Genomic DNA, 22187 nt, shown 5'->3' on the forward strand with positions numbered 1-22187 from the left:
GACTCCATCTCAAAAAAAAAAAAAAAAAAAAAAAGAATGAGACAGATGAATTGACAGAGTAGGCTTCAGCAAGTGGGTAATAACAAACTCCTCTGAGCTACAGGAGCATGTTCTAACCCAATACAAGGAAGCTAAGAACCTTGATAAAAGGATACAGGAACTGCTAACTACTATAACTACTTTAGAGAGTAACATAAATGACCTGATGGAGCTGAAAAACACAGCATGAGAACTTCATGAAGCATATACAAGTATCAATAGTTGAATTGATCAAGCGGAAGAAAGTCTATCAGAGATTGAAGATCAATGTACTGAAATAAGGTATGAAGATAAGATTAGAAAAAAAGGAATGAAAAGTAACAAACAAAGCCTCCAAGAAATAAGGAACTATGTGAAAAGACCAAACCTACGATTGATTGAGGTCCCAGAAAGTGACGGGGAGAATGGAACCAAGTTGAAACACACACTTCAGGATATTATCCCAGAGAACTTCCCCAACCTAGCAAGATAGGCCAACATTCAAATTCAGGAAATACAGAGAACACTAATAAGATACTCCTCGAGAAAAACAACCCTAAGACGCATAATCATCAGATTCTCCAAGTTTGAAACAAAGGAGAAAACGTTAAGGACAGCCAGAGAGAAAGGTCAGGTTACTTACAAACGGCAGCCCATCAGACTAAAAGTGGATCTCTCTGCAGAAACCCTACATCCAGAAGAGAGTGGGGGCCAATATTCAACATCCTTAAAGAAAAGAATTTTCGGCTGGGCGCGGTGGCTCAAGCCTGTAATCCCAGCACTTTGGGAGGCCGAGACGGGCGGATCACGAGGTCAGGAGATCAAGAACATCCTGGTTAATACGGTGAAACCACATCTCTACTAAAAAGTACAAAAAACTAGCCGGGCAAGGTGGCGGGCGCCTGTAGTCCCAGCTACTTGGGAGGCTGAGGCAGGAGAATGGCGTGAACCCGGGAGGTGGAGCTTGCAGTGAGCTGAGATCTGGCCACTGCACTCCAGCCTGGGTGACAGAGCGAGACTCCGTCTCAAAAAAAAAAAAAAAAAAAAAAAAAAAAAAGAAAAGAATTTTCAACCCAGAATTTCATATCCAGCAAAATTAAGCTTCATAAGTGAAGGAGAAATAAAATCCTTCCCAGACAAGCAAATGCTGAGGGATTTTGTCACCTCCAGGCCTGCCTTACAAGAACTCCTGAAGGAAGCACTAAAAATGGAAAGGAAAAACCAGTAACAGCCACTGCAAAAACAGGGCAAATTATAATGACCAATGACACCATGAAGAAACTGCATCAACTAATGTGCAAAATAACCAGCTAACATCATGATGACAGCATCAAATTCACATATAACAATATTAACCTTAAATGTAAATGGCTAAATATCCCAATTAAAAGACACAGACTGGCAAATTGGATAAAGAGTCAAGACCCATCAGTGTGCTGTATTCAGGAGACCCATCTTATGTGAAAAGACACACATAGGATCAAAATAAAAGGATGGAGGAATATTTACAAAGCAAATGGAAAGCAAAAAAAAAAGCAGGGCTTGCAATCCTACTCTCTGATAAAACAGACTTTAAACCAACAAAGATCAAAAAAGACAAAGAAGGGCATTACATAATGGTAAAGGGATCAGTGCAACAGGAAAAGCGAACTATCCTAAATAAATATGTACCCAATACAGGAGCATCCAAATTCATAAAGCAAGTTATTAGAGACCTACAAAGAGACTGAGACTCTCACACAATAATAGTGGGAGGCTTTAATATCACACTGTCATTATTAGATAGATCAACAAGACAGAAAATTAATAAGGCTATTCAGGACTTGAACCCAACACTGGACAAAGCAGACCTAACAGACATCTACAGAACTCTCCACCCCAAATCAACAGAATATACATTCTTCTCAGTGCCACATAGCACGTATTCTAAAATTGACCACATAATTGGAAGAAAAACACTCCTCAGCAAACACAAAAGAACAGAAATCATAACAAACAGTCTCTCAGACTACAGTGCAAGCAAATTAGAACTCAGGATTAAGACACTCACACAAAACCACACAACTACATGGGAATTGAATAATCTGTCTCTGAATGATTACTAGGTAAATAACAAAATTAACACAGAAATAAGTAAGTTCTTTGAAACCAACGACTACAAAGAGACAACATACCAGAATCTCAGGGACACAGCTAAAGCAGTTAAGAGGGAAATTTATAGCACTAAACGTCCACAACAGAAAGTGGGAAAGATCTAAAACTAACACCCTAACAGCACAATTGAAAGAACTAGAGAAGCAAAAGCAAATAAATTCAAAAGCTAGCAGGAGACAAGAAATAACTAAGATCAGAGCAGAACTGAAGGAGATAGAGACACAAAAAGCCCTTCAAAAAATAAATGAATCCAGGAGCTGGTTTTTTGAAAAGATTAACAAAATAGATGGACTACTAGCTAGACAAATAAGGAAGAAAAAAGAGAAGAATCAAATAGGTACAATAAAAAATGAAAAAGTGGATATCACAGAAATACAAACTACCATCAGAGAATACTACAAAACCTCTATGCAAATAAACTAGAAAATCTAGAAGAAATGGGTAAATTCCTGGATACATACACCCTCCCAAGACCAAACCAGGAACAAGGTGAATCCCTGAATAGACTGATAGCAAGTTCTGAAAGTGGGGCAGTAATTAATAGCCTACCAACCAAAAAACCCAGGACAAGACAGATTCACAGCTGAATTCTATCAGAGGTACAAAGAGGAGCTGGTACCATTCTTTTTGATACTATTCCAAACAATAGAAAAAGAGGGTCCCCTCCCTAACTCATTTTATGAGGCCAGCTGATACCAAAACCTGGCAGAGACACAACAATGAAAGAACATTTCAGGACAATATCCCTGATGATGGATGCAAAAATCCTCAATAAAATACTGGCAAACCGAATCCAGCAGCACATCAAAAAGCTTATTCACTACAGTCAAGTCAGCTTCATCTCTGGGATGCAAGGCTGGTTCAACATATGCAAGCCAATAAACATAACCCATCACATAAACAGAACCAATGACAAAAACCATGATTATCTCAATAGATTCAGAAAAGGCCTTTGATAAAACTCAACATCCCTTCATGCTAAAAACTTTCAATAAACTAGGTATTGATGGAATGTATCTAAAAATAATAATAGTTATTTATGATAAATACAAAGCCACTATCATACTGAATGGGTAAAAGCTGGAAACATTTCCTTTGAAAACTGGCACAAGACAAGGATGCCCTCTCTCACCACTCCTATTCAACATAGTTCTGGCCAGGGCAATAAGGCAAGAGAAAGAAATAAAGAGTATTCAAATAAGAAGAGAGGAAGTCAAATTGTCTCTGTTTGCAGATGACATGATTATGTACTTAGAAAACCCCATCATCTCAACCCACAAACTCGTTAAGCTTATAATGTACTTCAGCACAGTCTCAGGATATAAAATCAATGTGCAACAATAACAAGCATTTCTTTTTTTTTTTTTTTTTTTTTTTTTTTGAGACGGAGTCTCGCTCTGTTGCCCAGGCTGGAGTGCAGTGGCCAGATCTCAGCTCACTGCAAGCTCCGCCTCCCGGGTTCACGCCATTCTCCTGCCTCAGCCTCCCGAGCAGCTGGGACCACAGGCGCCGCCACCTCACCCGGCTAATTTTTTGTGTTTTTAGTAGAGACGGGGTTTCGCCGTGTTAGCCAGGATGGTCTCGATCTCCTGACCTCGTGATCCGCCCGTCTCGGCCTCCCAAAGTGCTGGGATTACAGGCTTGAGCCACCGCGCCTGGCCAATAACAAGCATTTCTATACACCAACAATAGACAACCAAAGATCCAAATCATGAGCAAACCCCCATTTGCAATTGCTACAAAGAGAATAAAATAGAACAATAGAATACAACTTACAAGGGATGTGAAGGAACACTTCAAGGAGAACTACAAACCACTACTCAACAAAATAAAGAAGGACACAAACAAATGGAAAAGCATTCCATGTTCACGGATAAGAAGAATCAATATCATGAAACTGGCCATATTGCCCAAAGTAATTTATAGATTCAATGCTATTCCCATTAAGCTACCATTGACTTTCTTCACAGAATTAGAAACAACTACTTTAAATTTCATATGGAACCAAAAAAGAGCCCGTAAAGCCAAGACAATCCTAAGCAAAAAGAACAAAGCTGGGGACATTATGCTATGTGACTTCAAACTATACTACAAGTCTACGGTAACCAAAACAGCATGGTACTGGTACCAAAACAGATATATAGACCAACGGAACAGAACAGAGACCTCAGAAATAACACCACACATCTACAACCATCTGATCTTCCACAAACCTGACAGAAACAAGCAATAGGGAAAGGACTCCCTATTCAGCAAATTGTGCTGGGAAAATTGGCTAGCCATATGCAGAAAACAGAATCCAGACCCCTTCCTTAAACCTTATACAAAAATTAACTCAGGATGGGTTAAAGACTTAAATGTAAAACCCCAAACCATAAAAACCCTAGAAGAAAACCTAGGCAATACCCTTCAGAACATAGGCATGGGCAAAGACTTCATTACTAAAACACCAAAAGCAATGGCAACAAAAGCCAAAATTGACAAATGGGATCTAATTAAACTAAAGAGCTTCTGCACAGAAAAAGAAACTATCATCAGAGTGAACAGACAACCTACAGAATGGGAGAAAATTTTTGCAAGCTACCCATCTGACAATGGTCTAATAGCCAGAATCTTCAAGAAGTTAAAAAAAAATTACGAGAAAACAAACAAACAAACAAACAACCCCATCAAAAAGTGGGCCAGGGATATGAACAGGCATTTCTCAAAAGAAGACATTTAGGGCTGGGCACGGTGGCTCATGCCTGTAATCCCAGCACTTTGGGAGGCCGAGAGGGGCAGATCACGAGGTCAGGAGATTGAGACCATCCTGGCTAACATGATGAAACCCCGTCTCTACTAAAAATACAAAAAATTAGCCGGGCGTGGTGGCGGGAGCCTGTAGTCCCAGCTACTTGGGAGGCTGAGGCAAAAGAATGGCATGAACCTGGGAGGCAGAGCTTGCGGTGAGCAGAGATCACGCTACTGCACTCCAGCCTGGGCAACAGAGCGAGACTCCATCTCAAAAAAAAAAAAAAAAGACATTTAGGCAACCAAGAAATATATGAAAAAAGGCTCATCATCACTGGTCATTAGAGAAATGCAAATCAAAACCACAATGAGATACCATGTTATACCAGTTACAATGGTGATTATTAAAAAGTCAGGAAAGAACAGATGCTGGTGAGGCTCTGGAGAAATAGGAACACTTTTACACTGTTGGTGGGAGTGCTAATTAGTTCAACCATTGTGGCAGACAGTGTGGCTATTCTTCAACGATCTAGAACCAGAAATACCATTTGACCCAACAATCCCATTACTGGGTATATACCCAAAGGATTATAAATCATTCTGCCATAAAGACACATGCACATGTATATTTATTCTAGCACTATTTATAATAGCAAAGACTTGGAACCAACCCAAATGTCCATAAATGATAAAATGGATAAAGAAAATGTGTCACATATTCACTATGGAATACTATGCAGCCATAAAAAAGAATGAGTTTATGTCCTTTCCAGGGACAAGGATGACACTAGAAGCCATCATTCTCAGCAAACTAAAACAGGAACAGAAAACCAAACACTGCATGTTCTCACTCATAAATGGGAGTTGAACAATGAGAACACATGGGCACAGGATTGGAACATCACACACTGGGGCCTGTCGGGGGGTGGGGTGCAAGGGGAGGGAAGGCATTAGGACAAATACTTAATGCATGCAGGTCTTTAAGCCTAGATGATGGGTTGATAGGTGCAGAAACCACCATGGCACCTGTATACCTATGCAACAAACTTGCATGTTCTGCACATGTATCCCAGAACTTAAAGTAAAATTAAAAAGAAAAAAAAAAAGATGGTCGTGTGAGTTTTGTCTTGTATTCTGTAAATATTGTGTATTACTAATTGTTTTTCTTTTTTTTTTTTTTTTTTTTTTTTGAGACGGAGTCTCGCTCTGTGGCCCAGGCTGGAGTGCAGTGGCTGGATCTCAGCTCACTGCAAGCTCCGCTTCCCGGGTTTACGCCATTCTCCTGCCTCAGCCTCCCGAGTAGCTGGGACTACAGGCGCCCGCCACCTCGCCCAGCTAGTTTTTTTGTATTTTTAGTAGAGACGGGGTTTCACCATGTTAGCCAGGATGGTCTCGATCTCCTGACCTTGTGATCCGCCCATCTCGGCCTCCCAAAGTGCTGGGATTACAGGCTTGAGCCACCGCGCCCGGCCTACTAATTGTTTTTCACACGTTATACTTACCTTGCATTCCTTAGATAAATCCCATTTGATAATAGTTTATAATCCTTTTTATATGTTCGAACTTATATTACTGGCATTTTGTCAGATTTTTGCATCTATATTCATAAGAGATAAATTTTTTTTTTTTTTTTTTTTTTTTTTTTTTGAGACGGAGTCTCGCTCTGTCGCCCAGGCTGGAGTGCAGTGGCCGGATCTCAGCTCACAGCAAGCTCCGCCTCCTGGGTCCACGCCATTCTCCTGCCTCAGCCTCCCGAGTAGCTGGGACTACAGGCGCCTGCCACCTCGCCCGGCTAGCTTTTTGTATTTTTTTTAGTAGAGACGGGGTTTCACCGTGTTAGCCAGGATGGTCCCGATCTCCTGACCTCGTGATCCGCCCGTCTCGGCCTCCCAAAGTGCTGGGATTACAGGCTTGAGCCACTGCGCCCGGTCAAGAGATAAAATTGACAGGTTTTTTGGCTGGATGTGGTGGCTCACACCTGTAATCACAGCACTTTGGGAGGCTTAGGTGGATGGATCACTTGAGGTCAGGAGTTCGAGACCAGCCTGGCCAATCTGATGAAACCCCGTCTCTACCAAAAATGCAAAAATTAGCCAGGCGTGATGGCACACGCCTGTAATTCCAGCACTTTGGGGAGGCCGAGGTAGGCTGATCACGAGGTCAGGAGTTCAAGACCATCCTGGCCAATCTGATGAAACCCCATCTATACTAAAAATACAAAAATTAGCTGGGCATGGTGGCACATGCCTGTAGTCCCAGCTACTCAGGGGGCTGAGGCAGGAGAATCGCTTGGACCCAGGAGGCGGAGGTTGCAGTGAGCCGAGATCGTGTCACTGCACTCCAGCCTGGCGACAGAGTGAGACTCTGTCTCAAAAAAAAAAAAAAAAAATTTCTCATGATGTTTTTGTTTGCTTGTGACATCAGGGTAATACTGGCCTTATAGAATGAGTTGGGAAATGTCCACTTCTCTTTCATTTTTTTGAAGAATTTTAAAGAATTGCCATTAATTCTTATTTATTTATTTATGTAGAGACAGAATCTCACTTTGTCACCCAGGCTGGAGTGCAGTGGTGTGGTCATGGCTCACTGCAGCCTTGATCTCTTGGACTCAAGTGCTCCTTCCAACTCAGCCTCCTTAGTAGCTGGAACTGCAGGCATGAACTACCACACTTAGCTAATTTTTGTATTTTTTCTGTGGACATGAGGTTTCACCATGTTGCCCAGGCTGGTCTCGAACTCCTGGGATGAAGCAATATATTCATGTTGGCCTCTTAAAGTGCTGAGATTACAGGTGTGAGCCACTATGTCCAGCCTATGAATTCTCCTTTAAATGTTTGATATAATTAACCAGTGAAGCCATATACGTGTAGGCTTTATTTGTTGAAAGGGTTGTTTTTTTTTTTTTTAATTATTAGCTCAATACTTTTATTTTAAATATATTTAGAATTTCTATTTTTTTCCTTGAGTCCATTTTGATAGATTATGTATTTCTAAGAATTTTCCATTTCATTTTGGTTATCTAATTGGTTGGCATACACTTCTTCTCAATATTATAACCCTCTCTTGTTTCTGTGAGTTTGGCAGTAACATCTCTTTTATTCCTGATTTCAGTAATTTGAGCCTTCTCTCTTTGTTTTTCCTTGGTCAGCCTTTATTGTATTCATCTCAAAGTAATTTTCTAATTTCTCTTTTGATTTCTCTTTGACTCATTATTTAGGAATGTGCTCTTTTCTTTTCTTTTTTTTTTTTTTTAAGTGACAGAGTCTCACTCTGTTGCCCAGGCTGGAGTGCAGTGGCACAATCTCAGCTCACTGCAACCTCCGCCCCCGGGGTGCAAGTGATTCTCCTGCCTCAGCCTCCGAGTAGCTAGGATTACAGGTGCCTGCCACTGCACCAAGCTAATTTTTGTATTTTTAATAGAGACAGGGTTTCACCATCTTGGCCAATCTGGTCTTGAACTCCTGATCTCCTGATCTACCCATCTTGGCCTCCCAAAGTGTTGGGATTACAGGCATGAGCCACTGTTCCCGGCCTTCATTTTTTTTTTTTGGCGATGGAGTCTCACTCTGTTGCCCAGGCTGGAGCGCAGTGGCACGATCTCAGCTCACTGCAACCTCCGCCTCCCAGGTTCAAGCAATTTTCCTGCCTCAGCCTCCTGAGTAGCTGAAATTACAGGTGCATGCCACCACACCGGCTAATTTTTGTATTTTTAGTAGAGACGGAGTTTCACCATGTTGGCCAGGCTGGGCTTGAACTCCTGACCTCGTGATCTGCCTGCCTTGGCCTCCCAAAGTGTTGGGATTATAGGCATGAGCCACCACACTGGCCTTGTTATATTAATCCTATTTATAATTTCTTGTTCTCTGCATCTGTTCCTGTGGCTTTAAGGTGCCATCTGGAATTACTTCCATATCCCAATACGGCTTTGTTCCAATCCATCTTCTTTTTGCTGTTATTGGCAGATACATAATATTTCTATATGTTATAGGGTGAACCATGCATTACATACACATTGTTTCATAAAACTGTTTTCTAAATAATTTAAGAAAGGAGAATAAATACGCATTTATATTCCCTTTTATAATTACATAACTATCTTTACCATTGCTCTTTGTTTTTCGTGTGGATTTGAATTACTTTCTGGATTCAGTTGCTTTCAGCTTAAACAATTCTCTTTGGTATTTCTTGTAATGTAGGTCTGCTAGAAACAAACTTTCTCACTTTATGTGGAAAAGTTTTATTTCATCTTCAATGTTAAAGTTAGCTTTGCTGAATATATGATTTTTGTTTAATGAATGTTTTCACTGGGCACATTGAGTATGTTATCACACTGCCTTCTGGCCTCCATTGTTTCTGGTGAGAAGTCAGCTTTTAATCTTCCTTTGTAAATTTCTAAGTGATGAGTCATTTTTCTCTTGCTGCTTTCAAGATTTTCTCTTTGTCTTCTAGCATTTTTATTATAATATGTCAGCTTGTGGATCTCTGCATTTATCTTACTTGCAGTTCATTGAGCTTTCTGCATGTGTTGATTAATGTTTTTCAATAAATTGGGAAGTTTTTAGCCATTATTTCTTTATTTTTTTCTGCTTCCTTCTCTTTCTTTCCTTCTAATAGTCCCCTTACACATATGTTGGTGCATATAATGTCCCATAATTCTCTGAGGCCCTCTTCATTTTCCTTCATTCTTGTTTTCTCTGCTCTTTAGAGTTAATATGCTCTATTAATCTGTAATCAAGCTTGTTAATTCTTTATTCTCCCAGTTCAAATGGACTCTTGTTCCCTCTAGTGAGTTTTTCATTTCAATTATTGTTCTTTTGAACCCCAGAATCTCTATTTCATTTTTAAAAATATTTCCTCTTTTTATTTATATTCTCTGTTTGATTTGACATTAACATCACACCTTCTTTCATTTCTTTAATACTAGTTTCCTTTAGTCCTTCAAATATATTTATCATGGTTACTTTGAAGACTTTGTCTACTAAATCTGACATCTGGTAATTTTCATAGGCAGTTTCTGTTGCCTGCTCTTTTGGTAGTGTACAGTTTATACTTTCCTGTTTATTTGCATGCCTCAAAGTTTTTTGTTAGAAACTAGATATTTTAGATAACATATTGTAGCAACCCTGGGTACTTGTTCTTCCCACTGCAGGTCTTATTATTTTTGTGTGCTTATTAACTTCATTGTGTGAAACTGCTGATGTTGTTGGTCGGGGGGTACAGTCTTGGGTAGGCACATAATTACCCTGGGATAACACTGATTTTGGCAGGGCTCCCTTTAACTGCCTCTTTCCCCGACCACAGCCAGCTCTTATATCACTCTAATTAGCTGCTGATTGCCGTTTTGTTTTCGACAACACCCTGGGGCATAAACTGCTTCACAGACTGATCCCATCAAATTTGGGCACCTTAGTAGGAATATTTTCTTAGGTTAGTGTTTAGGACTTGCTCTGACTCTTGGAGGACTCTTTTTTGCTGCCTTTTCCCTCTGTCTTCTCTCCAGTAAACTGGCTGGCCTACAGTTTAGCCTATAATTTTAATAAATTTATCAGTTTTCTCCCCCTTCTTTGTTCTTGACAGCACCCTTAAGGCTTGAATTTTTCCACACCCAGTTGCAAATAAAGTCAGTTATTTTAAGGAGAGATTCAGAGCTCTCTCTTTTAAGGCCTACCTTTCCCTTAGGGCAGAATCTCTGAGCCACAGTTCTGGTCCTGGAGACTGGAACAATGGCACAATTCTCTCTGATATCTCTGCTTGAGAATACCAGTGCTTGGTGGAGGAAGAAGACAATAGCCCTAAATCTCTTTAGCTTGCCTCTCTTAGAATACATCTACTGCTCCTTAATCCAGGGCCAGGGAGATTGATGCCCTAGTATGCTCAGTACCACCAATGCTCAAGATTTAGCTTTGTCCTATGGTTAGGGGCAGGGTGGAAAAAAGGAGCCACCACCTCTTAGCCATACCAAACCAGAACTTAGCCTCAGCAACAGGTAATTGGGGGAAGCATGAGAAATGGTGATGTCCTGCTCCTCCTAGGAAGATAGCCCTCTAACTGAGATCTAGGAGGAATAAGGAGTCTTGTATTTTTGGATAGTTCAGTCTAGAGTAGAGCTCCCCTCTTCACTAGGCTGGGAGGCAAGGTTGGAAGAGTGGGTTTCGGTTCATTTACCACAAACTTTCACTGTTCTTAAAATTTTAGTAGCTTTTTCTTGAATAAATGATTTTTTCATTTGTTTAATGTCATTAGAAACATTTCCAGAGACTTTAGATGGTTGTTTATATAATTTTCACCAGTTTCACTATGAGCTGGTTCACAAAGTTCCTCAGGCTGCATGACAGAAGTGGCATGTATCAATTTACATGTAATGTTAGTATTGATGTAGGTGGAATTATACTATATTAATTTGTTTTTGATATCTCATGTCTTTTTTGTTCTATTCCTCCTTTCCTGCTTTCTTTGGTACTAAGTAAATATTTCCTAGTAAAATTTTTTATTTTTTCCACTATATTTAAAAAATTTTCTTAGTGGTTGCACGATGGTTTGCCATATGCTTCTTAGCTAATCAGAATATACTTCATTTTTTAAAATTTAATTTAATTTTTTTTAGAGACAAGGTCTTGCTCTTTTTCCCAGAGGTGAGTGCAGTGGTGCAATCACAGCTCACTGCAACCTCAAAATCCTGGGCTCAAGTATCTTCCCACCTTAGCCTCCTGAGTAGCTGGACCTACTGGCGTATGCCACCACACCTCACTATTTTTTGTTTTTCTTTGCAGAGACAGGGTTCTCACTATGTTGCTTAGGCTGGTCTCAAACTTCTAGCCTCAAGCGATCCTCCCACCTTGGCCTCCCAAAGCACTGGGATTACAGGTATGAGGCACCATGCCCAGCCTTATACTTCATGTTTCTATTATCTCTTTTGAGGTATACAAATGCTACTCTTTTATAGCTCTATTCCCTCTTGTCTCTTTTTTCCATTATTATTCATATTATATCCATGTAATATGTTAAAATATGTTAATATATTATGATGCATGTAACATATTAAACATAATACATTATTTTATTACTCTATATAATTTTTTTAAAAAGCTGAGATAATAAAAGGAAGCAACTATTTACTTACAGTTATATTAATCTTATTGATTTAACACTTCTGTTCTTCCATCTCAGTATTTCCTACCATTTTTCTTTTCTCCTGCCTTCCTAGGGAGAACCATTAAGTTTTTAACATTTATATTCCATTAGAATGTGATTTTTTTCTTTTTTAAATTTGAGATAGAGTCTCACTCTGTTGCCCAGGCTGGAGTGTAGTGGTGCGATCTTGGCTTACTGCAACCTCTGCCTCCTGGGTTTAAGCAATTCTTGATTCTCATGCCTCAGCCTCCTGAGTAGCTGGGATTACAGTGCACTACAATTATGGAGTGCACTACCATATCCGGCTAAGTTTTGTATTTTTAGTAGAGACAGAGTTTTGCTATGTTGACGAGGCTGGTCGTGAACTCCTGGCCTCAAGTGATCTGCTCGCCTTGGCCTCCCAAAGTGCTGGGATTACAGGCATGAGCCACTGAACCCGGCTTAAAATATGCTTTTTAAAGACCAAAGTAAAATAAAAATGTGTTGGTGGATTGAATTGTGTCCTCCCAAAAGATGTCCATGTCCTAACCCCAGTAATTGTGAATATGATCTTACTTAGAAATAGGGTCCTTGTGGGTGTAATTAAGTTAGGGTTCTGGAGATGAGATCATCCCGGATTAAGGGTGAGCCTGAAATCCAATGACTTATAAGAAAAGGGAGAGGAAGATTTGACATGTCATATGAAACAAGGCCTTATGAAGGTGGAAGAGGACATTAGAATTATGCGCTCACAAACCAAGGAATGCCAGGAGCCACCAGAAGCTGGAAGAAGCAAAGGATTCTCCCCTAGAGCATGGTCTTGGCAAACACCTTGATTTTGGACTTCTGGCCTCTAGAACTGTGAGAGAACAAATTTCTGTTGTTTTAAGCCACCCAGATTGTAATAACTTGTTATGGCAGCCCTAGAAAACTAGTATACCTACCAAGTAAACATTCCAGATTTATCTTCTACGTAAATCAATTTTTGCTTCAGTTTATAAAAACTTTCCTCCCTGTCCATGTAAGACTTTGGCCACAGGGTTTAGAGCAGTGATTCTATTGTTACAAAATACTTCAAACATTAGTCCTCATTTATTAGTATTTTTTTTTTTTTTTTTTTTTTTTTGAGATGGAGTCTCAGGCTGTTGCCCAGGCTGGAGTGCAGTGGCGCGATCTCGGCTCACTGCAAGCTCCGCCTCCCGGGTTCCCGTCATTCTCCTGCCTCAGCCTCCAGAGTAGCTGGGACTACAGGCGCCCGCCACCGCGCCCGGCTAATTTTTTTGTATTTTTAGTAGAGACGGGGTTTCACTGTGGTCTCGATCTCCTGACCTTGTGATCCGCCCGCCTCGGCCTCCCAAAGTGCTGGGATTACAGGCTTGAGCCACCGCGCCCGGCCTCATTTATTAGTATTGATCTTGAACAACAAACAAACACATTTCATGGGAACACATACATTTCAATAACTTTCCTATTCCCTATCTAGGCATTACAATCAAGAAAGTAGCAGGGAAGTTGTGCCAGTTCATCAATTTGTTGCTTATCATCTCCAAATTCACCATTACTGACTGCTCTGTGAAAATGGATCTGAGCCATTTAAGTATTTTTCCTTTTGTCAGCTGGCACTGAAGCTTTTCCAGTAGAGGAAACTGGAAAGATGGTGCAGAAAGAAAAGGTTTTGCTCCCTGCTTCTGGCCGGCTTACTGGGTAGGGTGTTCCTGCAGCTTGTGCAGCTCTCTCCAGTGGCTGGCTTCTGTGCTGCAGTTTTGGCAGCATCAGGCAGCTTCCCCTGGCACCCTCCCTCTTGCAGTTTTTGTAGTAAAGTTCCTCTGCTGAAATACTTCCCTATGAACATCCTTCTCAGGCACTCTAGCAGGCTAATTGCAGAGGGTGGGTTTCCAGCAAGTTCTAGAATGCAGAGTTCCAGTAATTTCCAGAGGTTGGAGTTTCAGCAAGTTCTGCCTGTAAGGAAATACAGAATCTTCCGGCCGTAGAGTGAGTGTCCACTGGCTGTGTTCTCTCCAAGAAGGTCTGGATCTCAGCTAAGGGCAGAGAGTAAGCGTGGAGGGTGCTTCATCTCAGTTCCAGGGGTAGTGGCTATCATATCTACTATTATATACTTGCTATATCTATGGTATTTAGAGTTCTCTTTACTTCTTTACTTCTCTTTACTTCTTGCTAGCTAAGCCCTCATCATTCCAATTTCCTGTTATCATTAATAATTATTTATCTTAAACTTCCCTTATTCAAATGATCATGGGCTTTTTCCCTCCTGAATGAACTCAGACTGATACACAGGCGATCATGGAATCGCCACATAAATTTTGAAAGAGTACACAAATATATTTTCACATGAATTTTATAACAATTCCTTGAAGTAGACATGGCAAGTACTATTTATTATTCACATTTTACAGGTGAGGAATGAGGTTCACAGGCTGTGAGTGAACCAAAGTCATAGTCATTTTTATCATTTGTAAAATGAGAATAACAATCGAACCTGTCTCCTAGGGTCATTGTAAAGATTAAATGAGGTAAGCACGTAAAAGTGCTTAGGAGATGATAATGGCTTGTTAAGTGTTAACTGTTACATACAGGTCAAACATCCCTAATCTAAAAATCCAAAATTCAAAATGCTCCAAAATCCAAAATTTTTGAGTGCCAACATGATGACACAAATGGAAAATTCCACATCTGACCTCAAGTGGAGGATCACAGTCAAAAGGCAGTCAAGACTTTGTTTCATGCACAAAGTTATTGAAAATATTATATAAAATTATCTTCAGTCTATGTGTATAAGGTATAAATGAAACAAATAAAATTCACATTTAGACTTGGGTCCTATAGCTGAAATATCTCATTATGTATATGCAAATATTCCAAAATCTGAAAAAGTCCAAAATCCAAAGTATTTCTGGTCCCAAGCACTTTGGATAAGGAACACTCAACCTGTACATTATACTTGAACTATAAAAGTATTTAGTCTGGTATTTTGCCAAACTACTTGCAATAAGTTGTCTGGGTCTCATGTATCTTTTTGTGTCATTTTGTTTTACCAATTATTTGTATTTGTTTTGTCAAGTTGCATAGCAATAACAACCAAAGATAAGCCTATCACTTCACAATTACCTCCTGTGGTTATTGCTTTCTGAGGAAAAAAAAAAAAAATTACAAGTGAGAGCTAATCAACCTAGGCTAAGTTTGGTCAGCTTAGAAATTCAAGGCCCACTGTGGTCAATGGCAGAGCTCTGAGTGAGGAAACCCAATTCCCAAGAATATAGTCCTAAATTTAGACGAACCTTCAAATTGGAATATTTCAGTGTAAATAATACATGCAACTTAAAATGCATTTCTAGTATCATCAGGTTTAGGTGAGGGAGTGCGGTGAGGACAGGATGTTAAGGGAAAGTAGGGAAGAAAAGGACCTAGTTTACTAATCTGTGTCAATTATCATACCAACCCCTTTGATCACTGAAGATTTCAGCAACCAAATACTGAAGGTCACTGCGGTACCAAGAGTTGGGGTTATATATTAAACAGTGTAGTCCCGAACCTGTAGAAAACTATTGAAACCTTGCATAGAGATAGGCAAAAATACAGAAAGATTATTGAAAACTCTTGGTTAAAGTACTTCAGTAGTATTTGAAAACACAATAGGAAATTACCCTGTAGGCACGTGTTAAACTTTCAGAAGGGGGAACATGCTTCACGGTTGACTGCAAATTTCTCATGCAATACTTGTCAGAATCCGGGAGCATTTTAAGTGGTCTTCTAACAATATAAGCCCCGCATTTTTGACTGGTAAGTACAACATTTTCATTTGGTTACTACTACTACTACTACTAATAATTTTAAACAGAAACAAGTCACGACCAAATAGCGACTCTTATCCTCCCCCAGGCATAAAACCCTTTAGCCAGCTAGCCGCCTTTCCACGGGGGAGAGTGTAAACAAACAAATAAAACCGCTTTGGTGCCGGGAGGAAAAAGGGGAAAGGAGTCGAGTCAAAACACCTTCTCTCAAGTTCCTCAGGATCAACCCAGGGGGAAGGGTCCTCCACCGGAAAGGGCCGGATTGCCTTCACAGGAAGGGCAAGTCACTCCGGAGCTCGCAGACGCGAATGCCACCACAGAGTTCCAAGACGGCTGCCAGAGCGTCGGCCGTCAGTTAGCACCTCCCCCTCTTTCCCAGAGCTGTAGCTAAGCAACCATCGGGCTCCGGGAGAGTCTAGGCTCGGCTGCTGTATTAGTGCCTCTAGCGGGGAACTATGAGCACTGCAAAACCCTATCACCATTTTTACCCTCCCCTCTCTCCACCCCCTTTGCCCCCGCCCACCTCTTCGCCACTTCGGCTCCTCCCTCTTCTTCTCGCTCCGTCTATTTCTCTCTCTCTCTCCGCCCCCCCACCCCCCGCGTCTCTCTCTCTCTCTCTCTCTCTGTACTCTCTCCCTCTCTCTTCTCTCTCTCTGTCTCTCTCACTCACTCTCTCCTTCTCCCTCTCCCTCTCCTCTCTCTCCTTCCTCCTCCGCCTCCTCAGCTCTTGGGCTAGAATATCTATGGGTCGAAACGTGATGCGATGAATTCGAGAGAGAGCGAAACTAGGACGAGGAGTGCGGCGGAAGCGGCGGGACTCCCGGGCATGGGGGCTTCACCACAATAGAGGCAGCACCCCCACCCGCCCCCGCCAGCCCCTCCGGAGCGAAGCCCCCAAACCCCCTCGGGAAAAGGATGGCGGCGGCACCTACCCAGATCGAAGCCGGTGGGTAGCTGTGTCGGGGGGTGGGGGGTGCTAAGGGAATGGGGGCTTAGCGCGAAGGCTGTCAGTTTCTTTTGAAAAAGCTTCTATTTCTCTTCTCTTCATCCCTCTCAACCTCTTTTCCCCCTTCTTCCCTAGAGCTGTATTACCTGATCGCTAGGTTCTTGCAGTCTGGACCCTGCAACAAATCCGCTCAGGTAAGGGGAAGAAAGAGATCTGGGAGTCGTGGTGAATGATCCCAGTGGGGAAATCGAGGCAGCGGGACGAGCAGTTCCGCTGAGGGTGAGGGATAGGCCGGCCTTGACTAGTCAAACAGTCAGCGGCTGGGCTTTAAGTGTGGAGGAAGGAATGGGTTGTTGGCCCGAGCTGCTCCTCATATCTGTGTTTCCCTTTTGCTCAGGTGCTAGTGCAGGAGCTCGAGGAGCATCAGGTACGGAGCCCCTTCGGGAAGGGTGGGGAGGGTTGAGGTGAGACTGGAGGAGAAGGGGAGGGCAAGTCAGGGGCGGAAGACTGGCCGGGATAGAGGCTTCGATCTGGGTACCCGTTGCTGTTGTCACTGGGGTGAATTGGCTTCTTCCCTCAAAAGGGGCAGACAACGCTGGGGTCTTAACTCGTCTCCGCTTTATGCTTGTGGGAGGCGGTTTTTCAGGATTTCCTTTTCCGCGGCCCCCCTTCCCCCCCCCCCCATATACTCGTCTAGCTCTGAGCCAATAGCTATCAGGCCGAGAGAAATAAAGACGCTAAAGTGTTGAGGCTGGGACACAGGTTGGGTCCAGTTGATGGGGAGCGGAGGCTTTTCCTTCATCATTTGCCCCCCCCTTCCCCCTTTCTTTTCGTCCGGCCCCCAGCTGATTCCGCGCCGCTTAGATTGGGAGGGGAAAGAGCACCGAAGAAGCTTCGAGGATCTGGTGAGTAAAGTTTTCATTTCAACTTAACCTAACTCTTTCACCACTCCCTCCCCACCTTGTACCCCCAACCCGCTCCCCACCTCTCAGCCGACGAGGTTCTAGAGCTCAGTGCAGAGCCAAAGAACGACTGCCCCTTCCCCCATCCCTGCTAGTCGGAAAAAGGGTACCTTGCCCTCCCCTTGGCCCTGCTTGTTTCCACCCGAAAACTTTGAAGAATGTGAGTTGATTATCAGAGGTGCCGTGTTGTGGATTATGAATATGTTACAAACATTGGGGAAGGCCCATTGTAGGCGGAAAAGGGAGAGAAACCAAGGGGTTATCTTGGGGCACGTACTAAGGTCTGACGCTGGCCAATGACAGCGTTGGTAACAGCCCGGAGTTCCGGATTAGTGGAAGAAAACTGGTTTCTGGTTGGTCCTGGCCTGAAATACGGGAACTAAGGCCAGGCTTGGTCTTTTTTTGGGGGGGGGGGGGTTAAGGGGGAGGCGTGGGAGGAAGGGGCTCTGGAGGGGAATTGACGGACCAGGGATTAGGTAAAACGACATAATTAAAAATAATAAGGAACGTCAAGCCAATTTCAAATTTTGCCGGTTAGGTGATGGTCTACTGAGTAAAAGCATAATCGTTATGTATCTCTGATTTTATAAGCTCATTCAATCACCAGTTAAGTCGCATTTTCATAGACCTGTTTTCACTAAATAAAAACTGAGTTATCACTTTTTGAGAATTGGTGAAACACGATTTTGGGTTTACAGGGAGACAACAATGGACATATTTGAAAATGGAATATACTTTAGTGAAGGACCAAAGGCATTGGATTGTCTGCGTTGTTTCTTCTGCAAATATAATTCATAGTATAAATATACTTTGTATTCAGCATTGACACACAAAAACAGGTGATCCTTTTTATTTTGCGGGGGAGGTTCCCTTGTGTTAGCTGCTGCCACAGTGCATTGGAGGGTAGTGAAAGGAGAAAGGAATGATGTTACTAAAATCTCAATTCAGCTATCTTTCCTTCAAGTAAGATCCAAGTGGAGGAAAATCGGACAAAGTTAAAGAAAGTTGGAGGTGTATGGTAGACTCTAAATATAAATGATTTAAAATTTGCTTGCAATAGGACTATATTTAAATTGCTTTAGTGTTCATTTTGTTATTTTTGTTTATATTATAACAGTGAGGCCACATTTTTATCAAGTCTACCGATTGTATAGTTGTCTTATATTTTGCAAGTCACAGAAAATGGTATAATTGTGATAAGGGTAAACTCGACCATCTGTACTATTATTAGTAACAATTTCTCAGATGGAGAAAAATTAGTTTTGAAAAACTTCATGTACTGCCAGGTTAATTTGTAGTCAGTCTTTCTGTTGGACTTAAGTCTTTCCCTCCCCCTAAAAGAGGCAAAAACAACAATGCCTACTAATATGTTTTAACACTTAATGACTGTTACAGGTTTTTGTATATAGTTTCAATACTGAGGTGTATTGAAAATGTTTTCCTTTACATTTGTCCCTCTCACAGCCTATATGTGTTTTTTTAAGCAAGTGACAAAGGAGATTAAAAAGGAAAAGCTTTTTTGAAACTAACTTGACGGTGATAAAAAGGAAATGAAAATCAAAGTAATTAAAAAATAGAGTCTTCTGACCAAAAAAACCCCAACCACCCAGTTTACTAGACTTTTCTTCATATTGTAAAGACATATTTTTACATAATTGTGATCAGTGTCCATTTTATGCTTCATATTTTTCTTAACATTGAAAAATGTACTTGTGTATTTGAATACTCATCATTATTTTAATGGTAAGAAAAAATTCAGTTGTATTTAAGGTACTATATAATTTGAACCAAGCTTCCAGCTGAGCATTTGAGCTACTTCCAGACTTTTACTAATAACTTTGCATAGTTAGGTGGTCTTTTTCTGCTTTTCACTTTCTCCCCTATCCCTTCTGCCCCCAGTTATTTTCCTGGACTTTATTCCCTAAAGTGGAGTTACCAGTTCAAAGGGTCTCATGAGTTTTATAGCTCTTGTCATATATTGTTTGCTCTCCAGAAGACTGTACTAATTTATAATGTCATAATCTAGGTATTTAGAGTGAGTTTTTTAATAGTTTTAAATCATTCGGTTTCTTTAATATTTAATAGATGTCAGTAGCTCTTGGTTGACTTAGGTAGCTTTTTTTCATTACTGGTGAGGCTTGACCTTTAAGGAATTAAAAAAAATTGTTAATTCTTACATATACTCAATTTTAATCTATCTTTTAAATATTTTCTGTTTTTATATTTTCTTATTTTTTTTTATGTACACAGAGTTTCTTCTATTGTTTGAACATTATAGTTTAGATACTATGGTTTTCTTTTACATGTCTATGGACTTCTTTGTAAGGGAAGATGGGCAGGGTTGAGTGATAATTTGAACAGACGTGTAGTGGCTGAGAAGGGAATGTGCAGTGTTGGTTTGATTGCTAGTTTTGTCAGTAATATTGTTGATTAAAATTATTTCACATCTGAGCTGATTTTGAGTGGCTTCTTTGTAGAAGAGATGGGATACTTTTTCTTGGGGTAAGTTTTTTTTTTTTTTTTTGGATGGAGTCTTGCTCTATCGCCAGGCTGGAGTGCGGTGTCGGGATCTTGGCTCACTGCAACCTCCGCCTCCCAGGTTCAAGCGATTCTCCTGCTTCAGCCTCCCAAGTAGCTGGAACTACAGGTGCACGCCACCATGCCCAGCTAAATTTTGTATTTTTTAGTAGAGACGGGGTTTCACCATGTTGGCCAGGATGGTCTTGATTTCTCAACCTCACGATCCGTCCACCTTGGCCACCTTAGCATCCCAAAATGCTAGGATTACAGGCGTGAGCCACCGTGCCCCGCCTGGGGTAGGTATTTTTTAAATTGCCATTGGAATGATGGATTTATAAAGTGTGGTCCTTGATTTAGCTGCATATTTTGGATTGAAATTTAGGGCAAAATATTAATAAATAGTATCATCTTGATTTATCTGGAATATTATATAACAGTACTACAAACTTAAGGTGTATTGAGGTATGAAAAGGAAAGAAGACAAATGTACAATGAAGTGTTAACTAGGATATCAACATAGTAAATTGGGGTTGCATGGCCACGTATACTGCATATACGAGACAAAAATCCTGCCTTTTTGTTCATATGTATACTTGCATTTGAACCGATTGTCATTAATACTTAACTTATTTATCCAGAATAATATTAAGGTAATGATAAATTGGATTTCTTCAACATTTCATTACTGTTAGTAGTAGTAATGAAATCCTTACCTTCTGTTTTCTGAAACAATCATATGATTCCATGTTTACACTAAATTACATATTCTAGAAATCCTTGCCTTCTGTTTTCTGAAACGGTCGTCTGATTTAGTGTTTAGTGTTTTACTCGTAATTTTGAACACAAAGGAAGGTGCTTTTTTCTTAAAGCTGCTGGCAGTTAAGTATTGACGTATCCTGATCTGAAATGTCATTTAAAAAAGAATCTGTACATGAAGCTTCTTGGTCAGTTTATGTTGAATTGTAAGGTTTTTGAATATGGCATTTAAAATATAACACTCCCGGCCGGGCGCGGTGGCTCAAGCCTGTAATCCCAGCACTTTGGGAGGCCAAGACGGGCGGATCATGAGGTCAGGAGATCGAAACCATCCTGGCTAACACGGTGAAACCCCGTCTCTATTAAGAAATACAAAAAACTAGCCGGGCGAGGTGGCGGACGCCTGTAGTCCCAGCTACTCGGGAGGCTGAGGCCGGAGAATGGCGTGAACCCGGGAGGCGGAGCTTGCAGTGAGCTGAGATCCGGCCACTGCACTCCAGCCTGGGCGACAGGGCGAGACTCCGTCTCAAAAAAAAATAAATAAATAAAAATAAAATATAACACTCTCAATTTTCCAGAATTTTAAGTAATAATAGAGGGAAAATTTTGAAGTTGTGATTGTTTCTGAATTTTGATCTGGGCCCTTTATTTTCTGCTTCCTAGTTGGCTGTTACCATATAATAGAATTAGATTTGCTTCTTGCAATTCTTCTTAAGGTAGATAATTTGAATAATACAGACGCCCTTTCATTTGTGGTGACCCTATTGAGTTGTTGGCTAATTTATTGCTTCCTCCTTGGAGCATTATTGGGGACAACAGAGTAATCAGGGTTGTGTGTATTTAAATGAACAGTTCTTGTTAATCTGTAAGTTTTATATATTGAAATGGTGATTTGGAAACTTTTTAAAAACTACAAAGATTTTAAAATCATTTTTAGGAGACTCCTATCGTAAGATTGAACCAGGGCCTGGTGTGGTGGCTCATGCCTGTAATCCCAGCACTTTGAGAGGCTGAGGCAGGCGGATCACTTGAGGTCAGGAGTTCAAGACCAGCCTGGCTAACATGGTGAAACCCCGTTTCTACTAAAAGTACAAACATTAGCCGGGTGTGGTAGCTCATGTCTGTAATTCCAGCTACTCAGGAGGCTGAGGCATGAGAAATGCTTGAGCCCTGGAAGCAGAG

The 22187-nt window shown here is 41.1% G+C and overlaps 1 protein-coding gene across 2 annotated transcripts in view; it reads left to right on the top strand.

The window, feature by feature from the left end:
• Positions 1-16420: 16420 nt before the first annotated feature.
• The window catches only part of LOC105464459 (bromodomain and WD repeat domain containing 3), a 134047-nt gene continuing 128280 nt past the window's right edge, over positions 16421-22187 (top strand). For both annotated transcript variants that reach the window (XM_011712408.3, XM_024787598.2), the window contains exons 1-4: positions 16421-16767; positions 16903-16961; positions 17165-17194; positions 17613-17672. In XM_011712408.3, the coding sequence (XP_011710710.1) occupies positions 16737-16767; positions 16903-16961; positions 17165-17194; positions 17613-17672 (180 nt within the window). In that variant the 5' untranslated portion in view covers positions 16421-16736. The remainder of the gene's footprint in view (positions 16768-16902; positions 16962-17164; positions 17195-17612; positions 17673-22187) is intronic.

Source organism: Macaca nemestrina, chromosome X (assembly GCF_043159975.1).
Source record: "Macaca nemestrina isolate mMacNem1 chromosome X, mMacNem.hap1, whole genome shotgun sequence".
Classification (NCBI taxonomy): domain Eukaryota; kingdom Metazoa; phylum Chordata; class Mammalia; order Primates; family Cercopithecidae; genus Macaca; species Macaca nemestrina.